A 21,262-nucleotide genomic window follows, 5' to 3' on the forward strand; every position below is an offset into this window, starting at 1 on the left:
CTTAGACTTTTTACTTTTATTTTATATCTACTTAAATAAGTTTTTATTTTTAGAGTACTTATTTAAAAAGTAAGTTATTATTATACTACTAGAGTTTATTTATTAAAAATTAAGATAGATAGACTTTAATTAAAATAAGAAAGTTTAAGTAGAATAAATAACTTTTTTTAAAGACTTTAAATAAGTCTACTTATTAATTATCTAGTTTTTTCTTTAATTAGTATATCTTTTAATTTCTTATAATAACTTAAATAGAATTACTTATTTTCTAGTTAACTTTTTAATTTAAATTATTTATAGTTTATTACTTCTTTTCTTATTAGTTATAAAGAAACTCTTAGGTTTTCTTTTAGACTTACTTATATTAATAAGTAAATAACTAAGTGTTTATAATACTTAGCTTTTTAATAATAGTCTATTTTACTTCTAGCTAAGCTTTATTTTAATTCTAACTTATTTTTAGTTTATACTTATATTTTAGCTAGTATAAAGATAATTTTAAAGATTTATATAGTAAAGTTAATTAAGTATACTTTATTATTAATAAGAGCTTAAACTAATTATTTTAGTAATAATTAATAAAAAGTTAAAAATATTAATTTAAGTATTAGTTTCTAATATTTATTTAACTATTTATTTAAGTATAATAATTAATAAAGGGTTTAACTTTAATACTTAAAATCTAATAAAACTTATTTTAAAAAAAGAGATAAACTATAAACTTTTATTTAATATTATTATTTTAAGGAGTTATTAAACCTCTAATAGTTAAAAATAAATAACTGTATTAAGTTATAAGTTATATATCTAAAACATTATAAAATTAATATTACTTTATTAAAGAAATAATTTATATAATAAGTATAAAATTATACTTAAACTTATCTTTTTATAAATTCTTATAGTTTATAGTTAAAGACTATTATAAATAATTAAAGATAAGTAAAAAGTAAAAGTACTTTAATATTTTATTTTAATAGTAGTTTATATAGTTATAAGCTAAATAGTTTAATATAAACTTAGTTATACTTTTAAGTATACTTAATTAATAGTACTTAATATAAAGTAAGCTAAATATCTTAGACTTTCTAAGATAAGTTATAAAAATCTAATTATAAATATATTAAATATCGTACAGTAGTAGAGCAGGCTTTTATACAGTGGAGGGCTTACTTAATTAAGTAGAAGTTATAGTATCAAAAGATGTATTTAAGAGAATATTACCTCTAAAATCAAGGGCTAAGAGTATATTATATATATATAGTATACTTACTAAATATATACTAAACCTAAGATAAGCTTATATAGCGCTAGTATTTAATATACTCTTATAGTATATTTAAATCTATAAAAGCTTACTATTAAATATACTAAACATAAGATTAAGTCTAATATAGTAAGTATTTTATATAGTAATTATACCCTCTAGATAAGTATAGTAGTAACTATTCTATATTTAGCTACTTACACGCTTAGTCATAAAAGAAATATATTATAGTTATATATAGTAGTAAACGCGCTTAAAGGTAAAGTATTACTTAATTAGGTAAGTTTATAAATAAATAAAATCTAAATATTAAGATACGCTTTAAAGCTATATATAGTCTAATTAAAACTAAGTAAATATATAGAAATCTAAGTATAAGATTCTTAAAAGAAATTATTCTAGTATCTAAATCTAAGTAGTATATACGTATTTTATATATAAAGTGTTATTAAATTTAAAGTAAGACTTTATAGCTATTATATAGTGTTTACTACGCTATAAGTATACTAACTAGCTAGATTAAGTAATTATATATAAGTTTAGAAAATATAATAGTAAGTAATTACTATTATACTTAAAGAAGCCTTTTAATTAGCTAGTTTAAGTGATTTAGTTAGTGATTTATTTATAGGTTAAGTAATTACGATTATATTATATACTTATATATATATATATATAAATACTATCTTCCTTTTATAACTTTATAACTTTAAGCTTACTATATATTATATACTCACGCTTATATTTTACTTTTACTTTTCTTCTTTTTCTTTTCTTATTACTTATTTTTAATACTTTTTTAAGTAATTAATCCCTTTACTATATTATTATATCTTATTAACTTACTTTTAAATCTTTTAAGAAAAAGTCTATATTAAAGAGACCTCTTATTAAGTATTTCCCTACTATTTCCGCTTTAACTAAGAAAATCAGAGATTATTTAAGCGTTTAAGTAAGTAATTTATATTTTATCTTTATTTTTTAATATTCACTTCTTTATATAATTATTACTAATAAAGATACGTGTTTTTTATATATATATATAAAGTTCACTTTAACTAACTTATATATAAAAAGCTAATAAAAAGCGTGAAGATTCTACTTTTAATAAAGAGATTATTATATGATCTAATAAAAAAGATAATAATAAGCTTTTTACTTAGTCCCCTTTTACTTTTACTTCACTTTTATATTCTAATTCTCCTTAAGATAGACTTAGTAAAGCTAATAATAATACTTATAATAATAATAAAGATAATAATAAGCTTCTCTTTTCCTTTAAGATTATATCTTATATATATACTTATTTATTTACTCTTTTATTAAGTTATTTATACTATTCTTCTTTTACTAATAATCTCTTACTAATCATTATATCTAAACTTAGTAAAAAAAAAAACTACTATTACTTTAGAATTATCTTATAAGTCCGCGATTACTCCCGCTCTTATTAATATTTTAATAAAGTTAAAGTTATATAAAAAGACTAGTCTTATAAAAAGAGTTAAAAGTAAGTAATTATTCTATTTACTTCTTAAGTAATTATTTCTTAAAATCTATATTATTAATATATATTAATAATACTTATAAGAAATAAGTTTACTCGCTTATATCTTAAATATATCTAGTTTACGCTTTTTAGTAAAAGTAATAAAAGTTACTACTATACTAATACTACTTTAAGTAGTAATCGCTACTATAATTATATATTTAGTTATATATATACTCTTATGTTTAATATAATTACTTTTATTACTAAGCGTCTGATTACTACTATTAATAAGAATAATAAGACTATAAGTTAAACTCTTTTTAGTGTTTAAGATCTTATAGCTAATATATAATAAGATTAAGTATAGTACTACTAGACTTTATAAGTTACCTTTAAGACTAAGCTTCTTAAAAAAGATAAAAAAGATAATAATCTGTTTAGTAAGATCTTAATATATTTTAAATATCCTTTTTATAAGCGTAAGAAAGATAATAATAATAATAGACTTAATAGATTTAGTAAGATATTTATATTAAATTAAAAGTATATTATAAATACCTTTAGTACTTTTATATCTTTATTAACTAGTAAATAGCTAAGCTTATATAAGCTAAAGTATAGATTTCCTTTAGTTTTTACTAGATCTTTTCTTTACTTTATAAGATTTATACTAAATCTTTATTTTAATTTATAGAATTTATAATAGATCTTTATACTAGATTAATAGATTTTTACTAGATTTCTACTAAGCTTTAAGTAGATTTACTTAAGCTTATAATAAGATTAAGTAAATCTTTTAGTATTCTAAAAGAAAGATACTTATTTTATTTAAAGTATAAATAAAAAAGTTATATAACTCTTTTAAACTATAGCTTAAAATAACTATAATTAAAGCTCTTCTACTATTAATATATAATCCTTAAAGTTAAGAAAAGCTTTAAAGTACTTAAATTTTTAATAAGATAGATTCTTTATAAACCTATTAGTAAGTATATTAGTAGTTAAAATATAAGTTACTTTAAATAATCTATAAGTATATTTTTATTTTAACTATATATTTTAAATATTTATATAATAAAGCTTTATTATAATTCTTTCGTTTTTACTTATAACTAGCTTAATTATCTATTAATTATTATAAAAGATCTCTTATATCTTACTAATTTTAAGTATTAGATCTTTAAAGAACTACTATAAAACTATTACTTCTTTACTTATATACATTAATAAAAGTAATTTAGCTTTTATTATTAAAGTAGTTACTATAGCTTATAAGCCTACTTTTTAAATCACTAGACTATTAAATATTATAATTATATAACCTTATGATAAGCGTCGTGTTTCTGTATTATTAGTAAAAGATATATTAGATATATATATAAAAGAGCTTTTATACTTTCTACTATATATAATACTTAAGAAATATATTTTAAAGAGATAACGTATAAGCTAATAAATAATAGTAAAGTACTTAAGTCTCGGGTTTATTATAAACCTTAAGAGTATAGTAATAGTAAAAGCTATATTTAGTCTTATAATAATTACTATATATAAGACTAAGCTTATATACTCTTAAAACGCTTTAATCTATTTTTTAGTAGCTTATTCTATATACTTTTAAAGATTAATAAGTAAAAGTAATATACTTAAGTACTTTTTATTTACTAACTTAAACTTATAAGTAATCTTTTTAATATATTAGTTATAAATAAAAGTAATTATCTTACGCTTTTTATCTTATATTATCTTAATTCTAAAGAATTACTAAATATCTTTAAGATTATATATATTATATACTTTCTTTAGCTTACTAATAATCTACTTACTAAGTAGATAATTATTATAATAATAAAGCACTTAAATATTATTTATATAAAATAAGATAAATACCTTATACTTCTTATTTATAAATATATAAAGTTCCTTTAAGTATAAAGAAAGCCTTAGATCTATTAAAGTACTATTAATATACTTATACTAAAAGTATAATAAGTCTCTTATTTTATAAAGTACTTAATTAACTTATAGTATAAAGCTAAGCTTTTAAAACCTAAAAAGAAACTAATAGTATATAGTTTTACTATTAATATCTCTAAAAGTATTAATAAAAGTATTAATTATATTAAAGCACTTAATTTCTAAGTTAAATTTTACTATAAATACTATAATTATATAAAATAACTTTACTAAAAGTATACTTATATATATTAATATAATTATATTATTATTTTAAAGATCTCTATAAATAATAATATAAGATTAATATTTACTTATATATTTATTATTATTTACTTTATACTTAAATACTTATATTAAAAGAATAAGTAAGTTTATTAGCTTAAAGTTATATACTTTTAGCTTTTAATATCTATATTTATTTATATTCCTTATCTTTAAATATATATTTTAAATAAACTATTCTTTTATAAGATAATTCTTAAGATCTATTTATTACTTTAGTTTTAATAGTAAATCTTAAACTTTAACTTTAAGAAGTAAGATCTTTTTATTTAGTATTAAATAGCTTACTTAAATTATTACTATAACTATTAAGTATACTATTTATATTATATATCTAAGCTCTTTTTACTTTTTAATTATCTTATATCAATTAAATATAAAAGTAGTAAAAAGCTAATTTAGCTTATATAATAGATTTATATATATACTTTTAAAAAGATTACTTTTAAAGTTTAAGTTATTTTTAATATTTAAGTTACTCTTATATATTTCTTAAAAGATAATATTAAGTATTATAAATACTTCTTTTTTACTTTTTCTTTTACGCTTTTATCTAGCCTTTATACTACTTTTAGTATTTAAGCTTAGTAAACTATTATTTAGTAAGCTTTTAGTATACCTTTATATATATATATTAGCTCTTAATATTTCTGTTATTCTAGCTTATAGTTATCTTTTTAGTACTCTTACTATAGCTAGTACTAATATAAGTCCTCTTATTATTATTAAAAGTAGTCTAATTAGAATTTATACTTTAATCTTTATTAAATAAGATAGACTTCTTACTTAGTCTTATAGTATACTTATTTTTAGATCTATAAGTTACTTATACTTATTTTAACTTAACTCTTTAAGATTTTATCTTATACTTAAAGTAAGTCTTAGATTAAATATACTTATTAATAACTACTTATTATCTCTTTAACTACTAAGTATATATTTTAGTTTAAGAGTATCTTTTAGAGTTAAAAGTCTAATTATAGTACTTAGATTTTTAGTATAATCTTTTACTTTTAAGTTCTAACTCTTACTACTAATAATTATAAATAAAGCTTACTTTAAGAGTTTGTAAAGACTAAGTAAAATCCTTTTATCTAATATAACTATACGCTTAATCTATTTATTACTAAGAATACTCTTTATATTACTTAAGATATATTTAGTTTACTTATCTTCTTATAAGAGCTTAATAAGTAATTAAGCTTCTTAAATAAAGATCTTTACTTCTTTTTCTTTAGAGATATAAAAGCTTCTTTTATTAAAGTAAATATTTCGTAAAATAATAATATAATTAAGCTATAGTACTTAGATCTTATAGATATTAAAGGCGTAAAAACTTATAGAGTAGCTTATATATATATATATTAACTTTAAATACTCTCTTTTCTTTTTTAAGTGCTTATTCTATTATTAGTAAGTATATTTTATATCTATATATATAAATTCTATTTTAATTAAGTTTAAAATCTATAGTTATATAAGCTATAATCGCGAGATTATACTACTGAAAGTAGTTATAAAACTACTAGTTATTAACCTTAAGTAGTAATCTCTAATTTTATACTTTACTAAGATACTTATTATAAAAGTAAATACTTACTAAAGTGTATTCTAATTTAAGTTCTTTAAAGAGATTTATAGATAGTTATATTTTTACTACTCTTATAATTACTTCTTAGCTAGCTTATTTCGCTATACTATTTAGTTTATATATAGTAGTAAAGAAGAGCTTAAGCTTAATACTAAGCTTATCTACTTATATCTTATACCTTATAAATCCTTAAATTATAATAACTACCTTCTCTTAATTATATTTAAATTTATAAATTAAGAGCTTAAATTAAGTATATACTTAGTACTTAAAGCTTTTAATACTTTTAAATACTTTATTATAAGATTTTAATTAAAGTATATAGCTAATAAGTAGTTTATTATACTTATATTTAAGTACTAAGAGATAGAAGTAGTTTTTAAAGTATTTTAGAAAGTTAAATAGATCTTAACTAATCTTTTAGAATAGTTTTATTAATCTTTACTTTAGTAAGTAATAAGATATAACTTAAGTAGTATATATTAATATATAGTACTTATACTTTAAGTATCTTATAGTATTAGTTATTCTTACTTCTCTTAAGGCTCTTATTAGCTTTTAAAGAGTATCTAGACTTAAGTATCTTAATTATAAATATTATACTATTTTTAAATCTAAGCGAGATTTATATAATTATAGGATAAGCGAAATACTTAATTCCTTAGATAATTTATACTTATAAATACTATAATATTAACTTTATTAAATAAGATCTTATGAAGATTAGAAGAGTAGTTTAAATACTTATTATATTTAAAGAATATAAGATTAAGTTTATAAATAAGCTACTAGATTACTAGATAATCTCTTATAAGCTAATTATTATTATATTATCTAAGTATATAATCTATCTTATAGTATTACAAGCTTATATTCTAGAGATAAGCTTCTAAAATAATATTTATATAAAATCTCTTAACTATAGCTATATTTATAAATATAAAGTTAAAAGTATTCTTATTTATTCTAGTAAGTATATTTCTAAGTATATAAGTACTATATCTAATAATTAGTAACTAAAAGCTTCTATACTTTATAGTATTATATAGATCCGCTTTTATAAATAAGCTTAGTTCTAATAAGAAGTTATTATTAATAAGATTAGTAGCTTTATAGTTATCTAGAAAATTATTTACTAATAATAAGTAATAATTATAAGCTCTTTAAGTAAAGTAGATCTTAAGCTAAAATACTTAGTCTAAATCTAAGAGTATAATAATATAGTTATTATTAAGCTATCTTTCTTTCTTATCTATTAGGTTTTTAAAGAAAGAGCTCTTTAGCTTATTTAAAGATTCACTTAATTCTTACTTTTATAAAATACTCTTAATTTCTAGTAGAAGTAGTAAGCTAATACTTTTTTTAAACTTTACTTTAAGTAGCTTCTAGTATTTACTTATAAAGTACTTATAAATCTCTTTTAATTTCTTCTTACTTAAGTTTAGTTTGTACTTATTAATATCAGTAAAAAGCTTTCTATATATTACTAGCTAAAGCTTACTATAATCTTTAAGAGCTTACTTATATATTTTATTATAAAAGTATAAGTACTTTTTTTAAAATACTTAATTTACTCTATTATTAGATCTTAAAGTAGAAGAACTTTATTCTTTACTATTCTTTTCTTTAAGAGTAGTAAAATAACTATATCTCTTACTTTTACTACTTATAAGCTTATAATATTATATATTAACTTTCTTTATATAGAATAGTTATATAAGCTATAAAAAAGTATATAGCTACTCTTTTCTAAGATTATTAGCTTTTTTAAATTAGAGGTAATACTTATAAGATTATATATAATTAAAGTTACTTATAGTAATTAAAAAGTCTATAATCTTAAGTGTTTTATTTATATCTAGAATATAATATAAGATACTTTTACATATAAGCTCTTAGTAAGATATAATCTAAGCTTTAAAGTTAAGCTTAGCTCTTTTTACTAACTTAAGTAATAATTAGTATTTACTTTTAATTAAGGTTTAGATAGTACTATTTATCTGATTTAAGATATATTTAAGTAATTAAAAGAGTACTTAAATATTAAAGCTTTTATTAGTAATAATTTTTATACTTATAATCTTAAAGTACTACTTAACTATTATTTTCTTAATCTATTTATAAAGCTTTTAGTACTAAGTTATTTAAAGTTACTAGATCTTAGTATTTATCTTTTATAGCTCTTACTTAGCTTTTACTACTACTTTATAATTTAAAGCTTTTATTAGTATAACTTATATTAAAGCTTTTAAAATAGCTTAGAGAGATTTAGAATTCTTACTTAAAGAGCTCTATAAAGTTCTTAAATCTTATACTACTACTTAGCTTATAAGCTTTATCTTATACTTAATATAAGAGATTTTATATAATTCTATCTTATAAGCTATTATATTAGCTATAATTTACTTTATAGTTTAAGAGAGCTTATTAAGGATTTAAGTAGAAAAAAGAGTATTTAAAGCTTTTAAATTAATATAAAGCTAAAGTCTTAGAATATTTATACTTAGTATTAAGTACTTTATCTAAGTAAGGAAGTGTTTTAGTTTTAAGTATATAATATTAGTACTAAGTAATTATTTAGATTTTAGATCTATTAGAAAAATAGATATAATTATAAAAAAGTTATAAAGATTTAAGAATTAAGAAATAATTAAGAGGTTCTAGTTAAAAGCTTAATTAAAGTAATAGAACTATATATATACTAAGTACTTAAGAGATAAATATAACTCTTAATTATTATATAGTAATAAAGTAAGCTTTTATATAATAAAAAGCTTATTTAATTAAGTAGAAGTTATAATATTAAAAGATATATTTAAAAGAGTATTACCTTTTAGAATCAGAGGCTAAGAGTATACTATATATATAGTATACTTACTAAGTATATACTAAACCTAGGATAGGCTTATATAGTATTAGTATTCGATAAGTTACTATTATATTAAAGGTAATTTATAAGTATTCTAGATATCTCTTTATATCCTAGAAATATCTAACTAAATAGCTTTAGAAATATCTTAATAATTATTAAAAAGTAGCTATTATTTTTTAGTAATATAAAACTTACTTTACTTAATTTCAATAAGAGTTCTCTAGTTACTTTATAAGATTTACTCTACTTAGTTTTAATAAAAGCTTACTAATATTAATTTAGTATTATATCTTAAGAGTTAACTCTGTTATATTTAACTTATATATTTTATAGTATAAAGTAACTACTAATTAGTATTAGTATTATATTAGTAAATAAATAATAAGTATATATTAATATATATTAAAATCTAAGGTTTAGTTTAAAGGTATTTAAAAGTATATTTTATAAAAAGTAGCTAAAAGTTAAAATATATACTACCTCTAAATAACTCTTAGTTTATATCTAAAAAAGGTCTATCTCCTAACTAGAATTACTTATACCTTCTAACTACCTCTTATATTTCTATAATATAAGTCTACGAATTAATATATAAAGTAATATCGTGCACCTGACGCACTTGAGGCACTCCCTAAGGCGCTTCAGCTAACTAGAGGCTACTTATATAACTAGAACTCCTAGAGCTTCCTCTTATAAGGGAGCTTTAGAATAAATACCTTAATAAATTAAGACTTTTATACTATATAAAGCTCCTCCTTATAGTATATAATAGTTAAGAGCTATATTCACTCGTTTAAGCTACTATACGAGTATACTACATAGTACAAGTAGAGTTACAGGTAGTATTAAAAGATACTTATACTACTACTTAAAGAACTCCTTTAAATACCTCCCTAAACTTCCTAAAATACTCTTAATACTATTAGTTCTATAGAAAGCCTCTCTAATATATCGATATACCTTTAAGATAAGTTAATTAAACACGAGGGCGATACTCTTAATTAGAGAAAGTAGTAGCCCTAGTAATAGATAACCTTCTAGTACTATACTAAACTTAAAGGAATCTAGAGATTTATTAACCTTAATACTAATAATATTAGAAATATTATTAAGTAACGACTAAATCTCCTAAGTATTAATAATTTTATATAAGAGAAGATAAATAATTACCTTAGTAAGTGAATAATATTATTAATATAAGCTAACCTAGATTTACTAGCGAAATAGAACACTACTACTACTAAGGAAAGAGAAAGTATAATAGAACTGCTAGTGTCTATAAGTAAGTCCTTAGAAGCTAAGTTTAAAGATATTAAGGTACTCTAGGAAGCTTAAATAAGGGAGTACTCGAATAAGCTAACTAAATAAATAGCGCTTAACAACTGTATTCAGAACCTCTTTAACTAAGTAAATAATACTATTAGCTAGTCTATTCTAACTAATGTAATTAATAATAATATAGCTAAGGGCGCCGCAGGACTATAAGTACTAGTTAGGTCTATTAAGTATAATATAGTACCTTTAGATATAGTAGTACTAACCTCTGTTATTTCAGACTATACTAATACACTTAGCCTATTAATATGTTAAGATAAGAAGTCGCGAATTAAACCTTGTATATAGTATAAGCTATAGTAAAAGAACTTCTGTCTTATAAGAGTATATAATATTCCTAATATATAAGAAGTACATAGTATACGAGCTTTCCTAAACGTAGTATTAATTTAGTCAGAGACTTAAGTTACTTAAGTACTTACTAATATTATAAGAGATAATACTTTAGGATATTAGTATAGTATAATACTAGAGGAGTATAGTCTAGTATTTATAGTAAATATAAAGGAGCACTACCGGAACAGAGGCAAGGGAGCTAATAGTTTCTACGCTATACTAATACTAGGTAGTTATTCTAATATAAGAGGCTTATAAGATTATTCTAGAAGCTCTTAGAATCGCTCCTATTTAAATTAAGAAGATAGAAAGACTAACTGCCCCTATAGAATCAGATACTAGTACTTTCTAATTAAGTACTAGAAGCTTTATTTCACTTATAATAGCTTTTAAGCTAATAGTATAAGATTCTATCTAAATAATAAGTAAATTAAGAGGATTTATAAGATTATCTAAGTATTTAAATACGTAGAACTATACTAAGAGATCTCTAAGGAAAGCTAGACTACTATCTCTATAGCTTAGATTACTAGGAAAAAGCCTAGTAAGGACTAAGAACTATTATCTTAATAAGCTAAAAGGAAGTACCTTAAAAATATTAATATAGCTACTATTAATTCAAAGCTCTTAGACCTTAAAGAGATACTCGGAATCTATACTATAGACTTTATTAATATTCCTTATATACTCTTAGAGAGTACCTTAGTTAATAACTATAGCGCTTAGTACTTAGTTAATTATAAGAATAAGCTAGTTCTAGGTTCCTTTAAGAGATTAACTAATAATAACTATATAGAAGCTAGAATATAACGAATTCTAGTAGTTAGTAAAGAGAAATAAGTATTTAAGAACTCCTTAGCTAAGCTAAATAGTCTAAATACTTAAGACTTATCACTTAATAATATTATTATAATCCGTGATTTCTATATTAATATTATCTCAGAGGTATTACTAAAAGACACTAGGCTATAGTACTTAGGGAAAGATACTACTTTATAATATAAGGAAGTTCAGATAAGTGTAGTTATTAAATAGCTAGTTCGAAAGTTTAACTTAACTTTCTTTAAATATAAGCTTTTCAGATACTCTTATTACTCTTATAACCTAGTAACCTTAATACGCACGCTTATTATAATATACCTAACTCTAAGTTATAGTTTAAATAAGTAAGGTTTCTAATTATTAAGTTAACTACTTAAAGAGTGTTCCGTAACTCTGTAACTATAGTACCTACGCACTAGCTATTTAGAAGAGAGTACTCTATAAGTGTTACTTAAAGCAGGGAGAAGTATATAATTCGATAGAGTATTAAGAATCTAGTATAAAAACTATACTATTATATACACTAGAAATATTATATTAAGATAAGAGTCAGAGAATAAAGTAGCTAAGCTATTTTACTAAATCCTCTAGGACTTATTCGACTTTAATATAGGTTATAATAGTACTTACTAACTACTTATTATTAAGAATAAGTATAATAAGAAGCTCTTTAATTATATATTACTAAGTAAGTTAGCTAGCTATATTATACTAATCTTAGAGAACTTCGAGCGTTAGACTAAGTATTAATATAAACTATTAGTCTATATTATTTAGTATAATAATAATACCTCAGTTATAGCTATTCAAGGTATATTAAGGTATAAGGAATAGATTATAAGAGAAAGGATAGAGGTAGAGAATCCCCTACTATATACTAAAGAACTTATAAGTAGCGTGAAGCGCGTAGGATAAGAGATTATTACTAAATCTATTAAGATACGCGTTTAAGTAAACCTACTAGAGAAGCTTTACTTAGAAATATATTATATAATAATCTACTTTTATAATATAAGTCCTCTCGCACGCTAAGAGATAAGAAGTCTAAATTAAGTACTCTAGGAATATTTTTAGAACTATTTTCAGTAGTATAATCTACTAATAATAAAAAAGCTCTAAATTAACTTAAGACCTAACTAGAGTAGAGTATATATATATAAGGCGTGTATATATCTAGTTATAACTAATAGAGAGGCTAGAAGGAATCACAGAGGCTTTAAAGTTAGCCCTAAGGTATATATTAGATACTTAGTTAGTTATATTACTTCTAACTTATATAAGATCTAAGTGCCCTAACTATACTATATAATAATTACGCGTAATATCCAGTTTAATAAGATAATATTCTATTCCCCTAAGAAAGAGAGGAAGGTTAGTTAACTTACTTCTACTCTAAGGAAGCTTATTAAGGACCTAGAAGAGAATATTATTACTCTAAATATAAAATATAGTATTAGTAATATTACTAACGTAGTTATAGTAGAATATACAGCTAAACTAAATAAAACTATATTTAAAGCTAATATTAGTATTAAGACTACTATACTAGTTACTAAGGAGGTACTAGAACTAATAGATATTACTCTGATAGAGCTTCTACGAAGCTTAGGGGTAGTATTAGAAATATAAGAGCTAATAAAGGTTAACTTACTAGAGCTCCCTTAGACCTCTGAATTACTCCCTTATAAGAGTTAGACCTCAGGAGTAGAGAGTAATAATATAGTCCTTTATAATAATAACTTCACTAATAGTAATAGAGATCTAACTCCTTATAAGAAATTAAGTTAAGGCGCCCTAAGAGATACTAAAGCTATAAAGATTAATTATCTCTTACCTTAGCACTAGAGGAACGCTATAAGTAGTAATAATACTAGTCTAAGTATTAAGGAAGTATACTAATAAATATACCCTTAAGTTATATTACTTAGCTAATAGCTATAAGACCTTAAGTAACAGGTTACTAAGCTTCTAGAAGCTTCTTCTAAAGTAATAGGGACTAAGTTTCTATAAGTAGTTAGAAATAGCTACTAATAGTAGCGAGTAATAAAGTATAATTGAATTTAAGTAACTTAGGAAGCCTAGAGAGAATATAAAAAGCTTACTATATATAACTATTACTCTATAGTAATAGCTCTAAGATAAGATAGTTACTCGCGCTTTTAAGAGTTTATTACGACCTTTTATAATAAGACTCTAACGCGAGCTAATAGCTATAATACTATTATACTTCATATAATAGTTTTAAGCGCTATATCAGATATCTAAGTAAAGGTAAGAGCCTTTAACTTATAAAACTAATATTAAAAGAAGCTCCCGAAGCTACCTAAGAACTAAAGGGAGCTAGAGAGTCACTTATATAGCGAGCAGTTTAAAGCTAATATAGAAAGGGAGATATTAAACTTAGAAGCTTAAGACTATTAGAGACTAATTCCCAGGGAAGACGTAGCTACCTTACCGATTCCCTTAAAGTAGGTATTTACTTATAAGGTAAATTCTATAGGATAGCTTAAGTGTTATAAGTCTTAGATTATAATATAAGGTAATATATAAGATAACTTTATAATATTCTTAACCTACGTAGCTATACTTATAATAAGGTCGTTCTAAGTTATAATAGTACTAGTAGCTTAATTTAACTTAGAAGTAAAGTAGTTTAATATAATTAATACTTTTATTAATATAAAGAGAGATAAGAGAAGTACCTTAGTCTTATATTTCTCTTCGGAAAGCTAGAAAAAACTAGGAATAGTAATAGAAATTAATTAAACGCTTTATAGCTTAAGGGACTTACCTATACTCTAGTATAGCGACTTTATAAAGATACTTAGTAAGCTAGACTTATCTTTACTTGTAGAGAAGCTATATATCTTTATAAACTAGTATAGGACTATCTTTATAGTGTTCTATATTAATAATATTCAGGTCTTATATTATATTAGATATACTAAAGAGAGCTAGATAATTATAAACGAATTATATAAAGCGTACGAGCTAATAGTCCTAAGAGATATAGAATAGTTCTTAGGAGTATAAGTAGTATAGAATAAGGAAAAGAAGATAGTATCTCTCCTATATAATATCTATATTAAGAAGATAGCTTAGAAGTTTAATATAATAGATAGGAAGTACCCTAGTACGCCTCTCTTATACTATAAGCTAGTTAAGAACCTTAGTATAGTAACTTTTAAGTAAATCAAGGAATATTAAGAGAAAGTTAAGTTAGTACTATATATAGCTATTATACTCTAGTTAGATATCGCCTTTATAGCCTCTTAACTATTATACTTCCTTACTAACTTAAGTATACTATACTTAGAGGTAGTTAATTAGACTATATAATATCTGTTTAGCTTAAGATTCCTAGCTATTATCTATAGTTAGAAGGACAGAGAAATATATCTTCTTATTACCTTAGATATATCTTTTATAAATAACGCTAAATCGTATTATTTCTCCTAAGGATTCTTAATTATACTATTTAAAGGAGCTATTATTTAAAAAGCCTCCTAATAAGATACTATTACTACTTTAATAACTAAGGCAGAGCTTCTTAGTATAAAACGGACTACTAAGGAGGTAATAGCGCTTTAAAGGTTCTTTAAAGAGCTAAGGCTTAATATAGGAGCTCCGTGGAATATATTCTATAATAATAAATAGACGATTTAGCTAATAGTTAAAGAGAACTAGTGAATATTAACGAAGCTTTAGTATATTAATATATAGAATATATAGCTATAATAAGAGTATAAAAAGGGGAGTTTTCAGGTAATATATCTCCTAATAAATAATATACTAGCTAATAGCTTAACTAAAAACCTACTAAAGCAGAAGTTTAAAGTGTTTATTACTCTTTTAAACTTTTAAGACTCTTAAACTAATATTAAGAAGCTTACTTAAGCTATATAATCTATATAGATACTTTCTTTTATTATATTTCCTTTACTTTATATTTATAGTTCTTAAATACTATTAGAGAGAAGAGAAGAGGTAGAATTATAAGACTTAATCTTAAGCTACTACTTTAGGGTTATAAAGCCGCGCTAAAATAACACGAAGAGTAAGGGACTTAATCTTAAGCTATAACTTCTAAGTTATAAAGCTATACTAATACGCTAACTTAAACTATAATAATAAAAGAGTAATATTTCTAAGCTACTACTTAAAGGTTATAAAGCTTATACTACTTACTAAGGAGGGAGAAGAAAGTTAATTAACTACTAGGCAGCGCTAGCTATAATATTAACCTCTACTAAAGTAGAGGCACGTAAAGCTAAATATATCGCGGGAGTAATAATAGTAGCTCCTATAGAGCTAGAGCTTATTCCTATAGCGCTAAAAACAGGGCGAAGAGGGGGGGAATAGCAGTCTCTTTATAAAGAGTAAAGGCGAGGGTAGAAGTAGTAGCTGATATTAATAGTTAAATAATATCTGAAATCTGTAAGACTACTATTATAACTTATAGATAGTAATACAAATCTTATCCTTATTCTTATTCTTATTCTCCTTAGCTTCTAAGGCCTTCCGAATAGTAGCCCGGCGGACTATAAGAGCTTATATATATTATAAAGTTAGTCTCACTTAGTACTTTAATATTAATACCTTAATACTTTATTATTCTAATACTATAATATAAGGAAATACTTACACGTGTACTCTCTAAGAGGGCCTAGGCTACTAAGTAGCCGGCGAAGAGTTTAGTAGCGCGAGTAAGAGTAGTAATATAACTTAATTTATTATTTTTATAATAATAAAAATAGCGCGAAATTATCTTTTTATCGCGATAAGAGTCGCTTAGTGTACCTTATAAACTACTACGAATATAGTAGCTATAAGATATAGTACAGATAGCTTTTACTATAGCAGGGTAGTAGGTAAGAGTTAATACTAGTACTAATAGTAGTAATAGTAATAGTAGTAGTAGTAGAGTAGCGGCGGTAAGGGAGCTATAGTAGCTATAGGCCTATTTTATAAGTATTAGTATAGTTCTAATAATTTCTTATAATATTAACTATATCGGAATCTTTAAATTAATAACTTATAGTCTTCTTCTTTACTACACGAGTAGTAGTAAGGTTAAAGGCGTGTAAAGCGCAGGTAGCGCGGGAGCTTTTAACTATATTTACTAATATTATATTAAAGTTATTATTTAAGGAAAAAGTATTTAGAGGGATCTACTTAGTTTATATATTTAGAGCTACTAGGCGCTTAAGACCTAACGCTATTAGTTAGTATTAACTCCTATTATAGTTCAGGTAATATTATCTATACTATTTATATCGCTTCACTTACTATTATAAAGCTAAGTAAGGGAGTATATTATATACCTGATATACCTAAGGCACTCCCTAAGGTGCTCTAGCTAACTAGAGGCTACTTATATAACTAGAACTCCTAGAGCTTCCTCTTATAGGGGAGCTCTAGAATACCTTAATAAATCAAGACTTTCATATTATATAAAGCTCCTCCCTACAGTACACGATAAGTAATTTATTTAGTAAATAACTTAGAATCTTTTAAGTATATTACTTATATATTTCTTAATAAAAAAGACCTATTAAGTTAAGCTTATTACCTTTATCTCTTTTATCTTTTATTAACTATTTATTTTAAAAGCTTTTTTTTCTTTTACTTCCTTTGATTTTAAAGCTATTTAATAGATACTTATAGTAGTTTAAGATATCTTTAACTAAGTAATATAACTAGTAAAGAATTATAAATAAAGTATAAAGAGATATATAAGTTATATACTTAAGGATAAGCTTTCCTCGGAGAGAAAAGTGGTACAACGCTTCGGCTAAAGTACTTAAGTGCCTTAGGCCGTTACCCCCCTATTCTAGTGTATATAGCCTCTCGCAGAACTCTTCTAGTTCTACACCTTAATATTCTAAGTATTCAAACTACCTGCTTGCTCTGCTTCGCGTCACGAGAGAGAAACAAATACATATAAGACAAAGAATATATCATAATTAAGACACGTTAAAGAGAACCAGAATTTCGGTTTATAAAAGTTTGAAATTGAAGTTTGTATTCCATACAAGTAAACCCATAAACGCCATGTCATTATCCCCGCCGCATAATACAATCCCAACCAGTCCAGCCCAGAAACCCTATGAAAACCTAACCGCCGAAACCGTAAAGAGTACGACCTTGTCTCTTGAGTGCATAAACAACGTCGAGGGATGTAACAGTCTTTCTGTGGTAAAGGTTAGTCAGACGCCGAAAGAAGAGGACAGGGGTACTAATCTTAGCGTGTTCGGTATAGGTTCTACAAGACAGTCAGTATAGGAGCTTGTTCAGAGAAGGCTAAGGGACAACTTACACTGCATCACGGATGACACCCTCGAGGAAGGTCTTCAGAACACCACGAGTCTCTTCGTAGATCACTGCAAAGTTGTTTAGTAGTTATAAGAAGATGTGAGACCTGAGCAGAACATACTGGCTGAGATACGCTTGACACCACCACGACGGGCGAGACGTCTGATCGCAGGCTTTGTGATACCTTGGATGTTGTCACGAAGAATCTTGCGGTGACGCTTGGCTCCTCCCTTTCCGAGACCCTTGCCACCTTTTCCGCCTGTGAAGCGCGTCAGTATAGATGTTATTTTAGAGGAAAATGACGCGTCGCGGACAACGGTGAGCACGCGAGAGGAGATGGGCAGTTACTCACGTCCAGTCATGTTGATGGGTTGAGGTAGTCGATTGAGAGGATGTGTGTGAGAAGACCTAAAGTCGAGATGTAGATGTGGATGTAGAGAGATGAGCTTGGATTAGCAGGAAGAGTTGATGTTGAAGTTGAGGTCGCCTTATTTCAGGTGGCGCGTCCCCGCGGTTTGGCTGCAATCACAAGCTAAGGATCGAGTCTAAACCAGAAATGGCCACTAGCGAGAACAACAAACTTGCGAAGGAAGGAACGACGCTCATTGGCCTGCAACGCTAGGGTGGCAAGTGACATGCAGGAGAATGGAGTCCAGTACGGAGTAAGGTAGGGATGGACAAGAATCAATGGGACGAAAGCGTCAAACAATTGTAGTGAGCTAGGCGCGGAGCGAAGCAGTGGCAAGCAAGATAGAATTAGAATCAATTAGAGTCACTTGGTATATTCAGATTCAATGAGTCATATTGGGGGAGCATGATTGAGTGCATCCATTGTTGGAAGCCAGAGCCAGAGCCAGAGTTCTGGATAATGTCTGCCTGCACTTGCCGCACGAAGGTTGTGATTGGTCGGCAGATTGAAACCGAAGTGCTCCGTTTGCCTGACCTGAGCTGAGCTGGTTGCAGGTGTACAAGCGAGAATATTATGGGAGTTGGACACTTTGGTAAACCGCTAAGTCGAACATGGACGAGAAAGAGCCAAGGCCAAGGCGCGCATCCCAAACCAAGAGGGCTCACTAGCGTAATCACCCTCACTAGCGCTGCGCAAGTACAAATAATCGCCCCTCCCACTTCTTCCGTCCTTCCTCTCCATCCACACAACAACATCATCTCAACCATCGACTTCGACACTCCCCAACAACAATTTCATCCTTCAAAAGCATCCATCAAAATCATCAACAATGGCCCGCACTAAGCAAACCGCACGCAAGGTAAGCACACTCTTCTCTTTGCTTCATCATTTCGGCGCGTCGCATTCAAGATTGCGACCGTGGTGTCCGCTTTCAACTTGAGCCTCATCTGCGACGCGTCTTGCCCCCACAACAACAACACGACTTCACCTTCATCGAGCTTTTGCTAACATGATCACAGTCCACCGGTGGCAAGGCTCCCCGTAAGCAACTTGCTTCCAAGGCTGCCCGCAAGTCTGCACCATCAACCGGAGGTGTCAAGAAGCCCCACAGATACAAGCCAGGAACCGTCGCTCTCCGTGAGATCCGTCGTTATCAGAAGTCCACTGAGCTCCTCATCCGAAAGCTCCCCTTCCAACGTCTGGTTCGTGAGATCGCACAGGACTTCAAGTCTGACTTGAGATTTCAATCTTCCGCCATCGGTGCCCTTCAGGAGTCTGTCGAAGCCTATCTCGGTATGTCATCACCCCCTCCCGTACATGCAGAACAAATACTAATTCGTGAAATAGTTTCTCTCTGTTCGTTTCCCTTCCCCTTTTTTGAAAGATGCATCACTAATTTCCTCCGCAGTTGAAGACACGAATCTCGTTTGTCTCCCCCGCCATTTCCTTCATTATCGTATGCTAATCGTTTCTACAGTGCGCCATCCACGCCAAGCGTGTAAGTATCTCTGCTTCCTATGTCAAGACAACTAATCTGATCTCCTGTTTTTAGGTCACCATTCAATCCGTGAGTCTCCCACTGGCACTGTACAGACCATCTGCTAACCCCAAATAGAAGGACATCCAACTTGCAAGACGTCTCCGTGGAGAGCGTTCTTAGATGTGCTTCAATCAACATTCCCCCAACACGAAACGAGTCGGCCTCGTTCAATGGTCTTCGGAGACTCTGAACTTGGATGGACGGTGGAACATCGGTTGGGTCTGGGTGGACCATAATGGACTGGGTTTGGGATTTCACATGGGTTTCGCAATGGAGTTTTCGCACTGGGGGCACTGCTTTTTAAAGGGTGTACATTACTCTGCCAGCGTTGGGCGCTGAGCAATATGATCATGAATTACAACTACCTGACTTTTCACTCGTGCCTCGTAGTGACATCCTTGAAATTCTTGCGCCGCGGTTCTTTGTTTTGACCTTTGTCGCGGTGGACTGTGCATCGCCGCGACATGTCAAGTACCTGGGCGAGTCCATATTTTCAGTTCTGTCCCGTTCCAGCAAGCGCTTGGAAATTGTTCAGAGACACATCTATCTTCGTTGAAAAGGCCTTGCAGCCTCGTATATTTTATTTCGCTTTAATTATACTTGTCGTATCTTATATCCTTAGGTATTAATACTTCATTCTATGTATATTGCCAATCATTCATTTCATTTTTTTTTAACATTCGCACCCTGCTAATACAAATTCGAAGCGTTTTCACCGTGTTTCCTGGTATTCTTAATGTAAATTGTTCTTTCCGACTACACGAATGCCAACATTTTGAGATTGGTTAGTCAATGCGGTAAGATATAAAACGGAGTCGAGCGACCCTTGCAAGTAGAGTGAACCAAAGAAGAACTTAACTTGGGCATTGCATATCCAGTCTTCTGATATATATCGTTTTGTCTGATAACGCATTCTTCTCTGAGGGTACAACCCCTCAAATACGCAGCACAGAAATGTCGTTCAAAACGACGTTTAAGGCCCGATTTCCCTCTTCCTTCCTTATCATCTCGCAGACGCTCTCCTAAGCAGTTTTAGAAGACC

The 21,262-nt window shown here is 26.4% G+C and overlaps 2 protein-coding genes across 2 annotated transcripts; one reads left to right on the forward strand and one right to left on the reverse strand.

The window, feature by feature from the left end:
• Positions 1-18,073: 18,073 nt before the first annotated feature.
• HHF1_1 (Histone H4) lies at positions 18,074-18,633 on the reverse strand (the record flags this gene model as incomplete). The annotated part of the gene is made up of 4 exons (XM_058499009.1): positions 18,074-18,221; positions 18,276-18,339; positions 18,393-18,530; positions 18,624-18,633. 4 exons carry the CDS (start codon positions 18,631-18,633, stop codon positions 18,074-18,076), a joined length of 360 nt encoding a protein of 119 aa, XP_058351276.1.
• A 635-nt stretch (positions 18,634-19,268) lies between these two features.
• HHT1_1 (histone H3.1) lies at positions 19,269-20,597 on the forward strand. Its single transcript, XM_058499010.1, has 7 exons — positions 19,269-19,539; positions 19,700-19,973; positions 20,028-20,036; positions 20,089-20,105; positions 20,158-20,178; positions 20,233-20,247; positions 20,296-20,597. Exons 1-7 carry the CDS (start codon positions 19,510-19,512, stop codon positions 20,338-20,340), a joined length of 411 nt encoding a protein of 136 aa, XP_058351277.1. The 5' UTR covers positions 19,269-19,509; the 3' UTR covers positions 20,341-20,597.
• Positions 20,598-21,262: the final 665 nt, after the last annotated feature.

This window comes from Cadophora gregata (genome assembly GCF_030347475.1).
Source record: "Cadophora gregata isolate MNR1 chromosome Unknown scaffold_16, whole genome shotgun sequence".
Taxonomy (NCBI): domain Eukaryota; kingdom Fungi; phylum Ascomycota; class Leotiomycetes; order Helotiales; family Ploettnerulaceae; genus Cadophora; species Cadophora gregata.

Bases quoted from the DNA above. Each gene is read 5' to 3' on its own strand.
- HHT1_1 (XM_058499010.1), top strand. From the start codon at position 19,510: ATGGCCCGCACTAAGCAAACCGCACGCAAG. The intron at 19,540-19,699 runs GTAAGCACACTC...ACATGATCACAG, and splicing joins CTAAGCAAACCGCACGCAAG to TCCACCGGTGGCAAGGCTCC.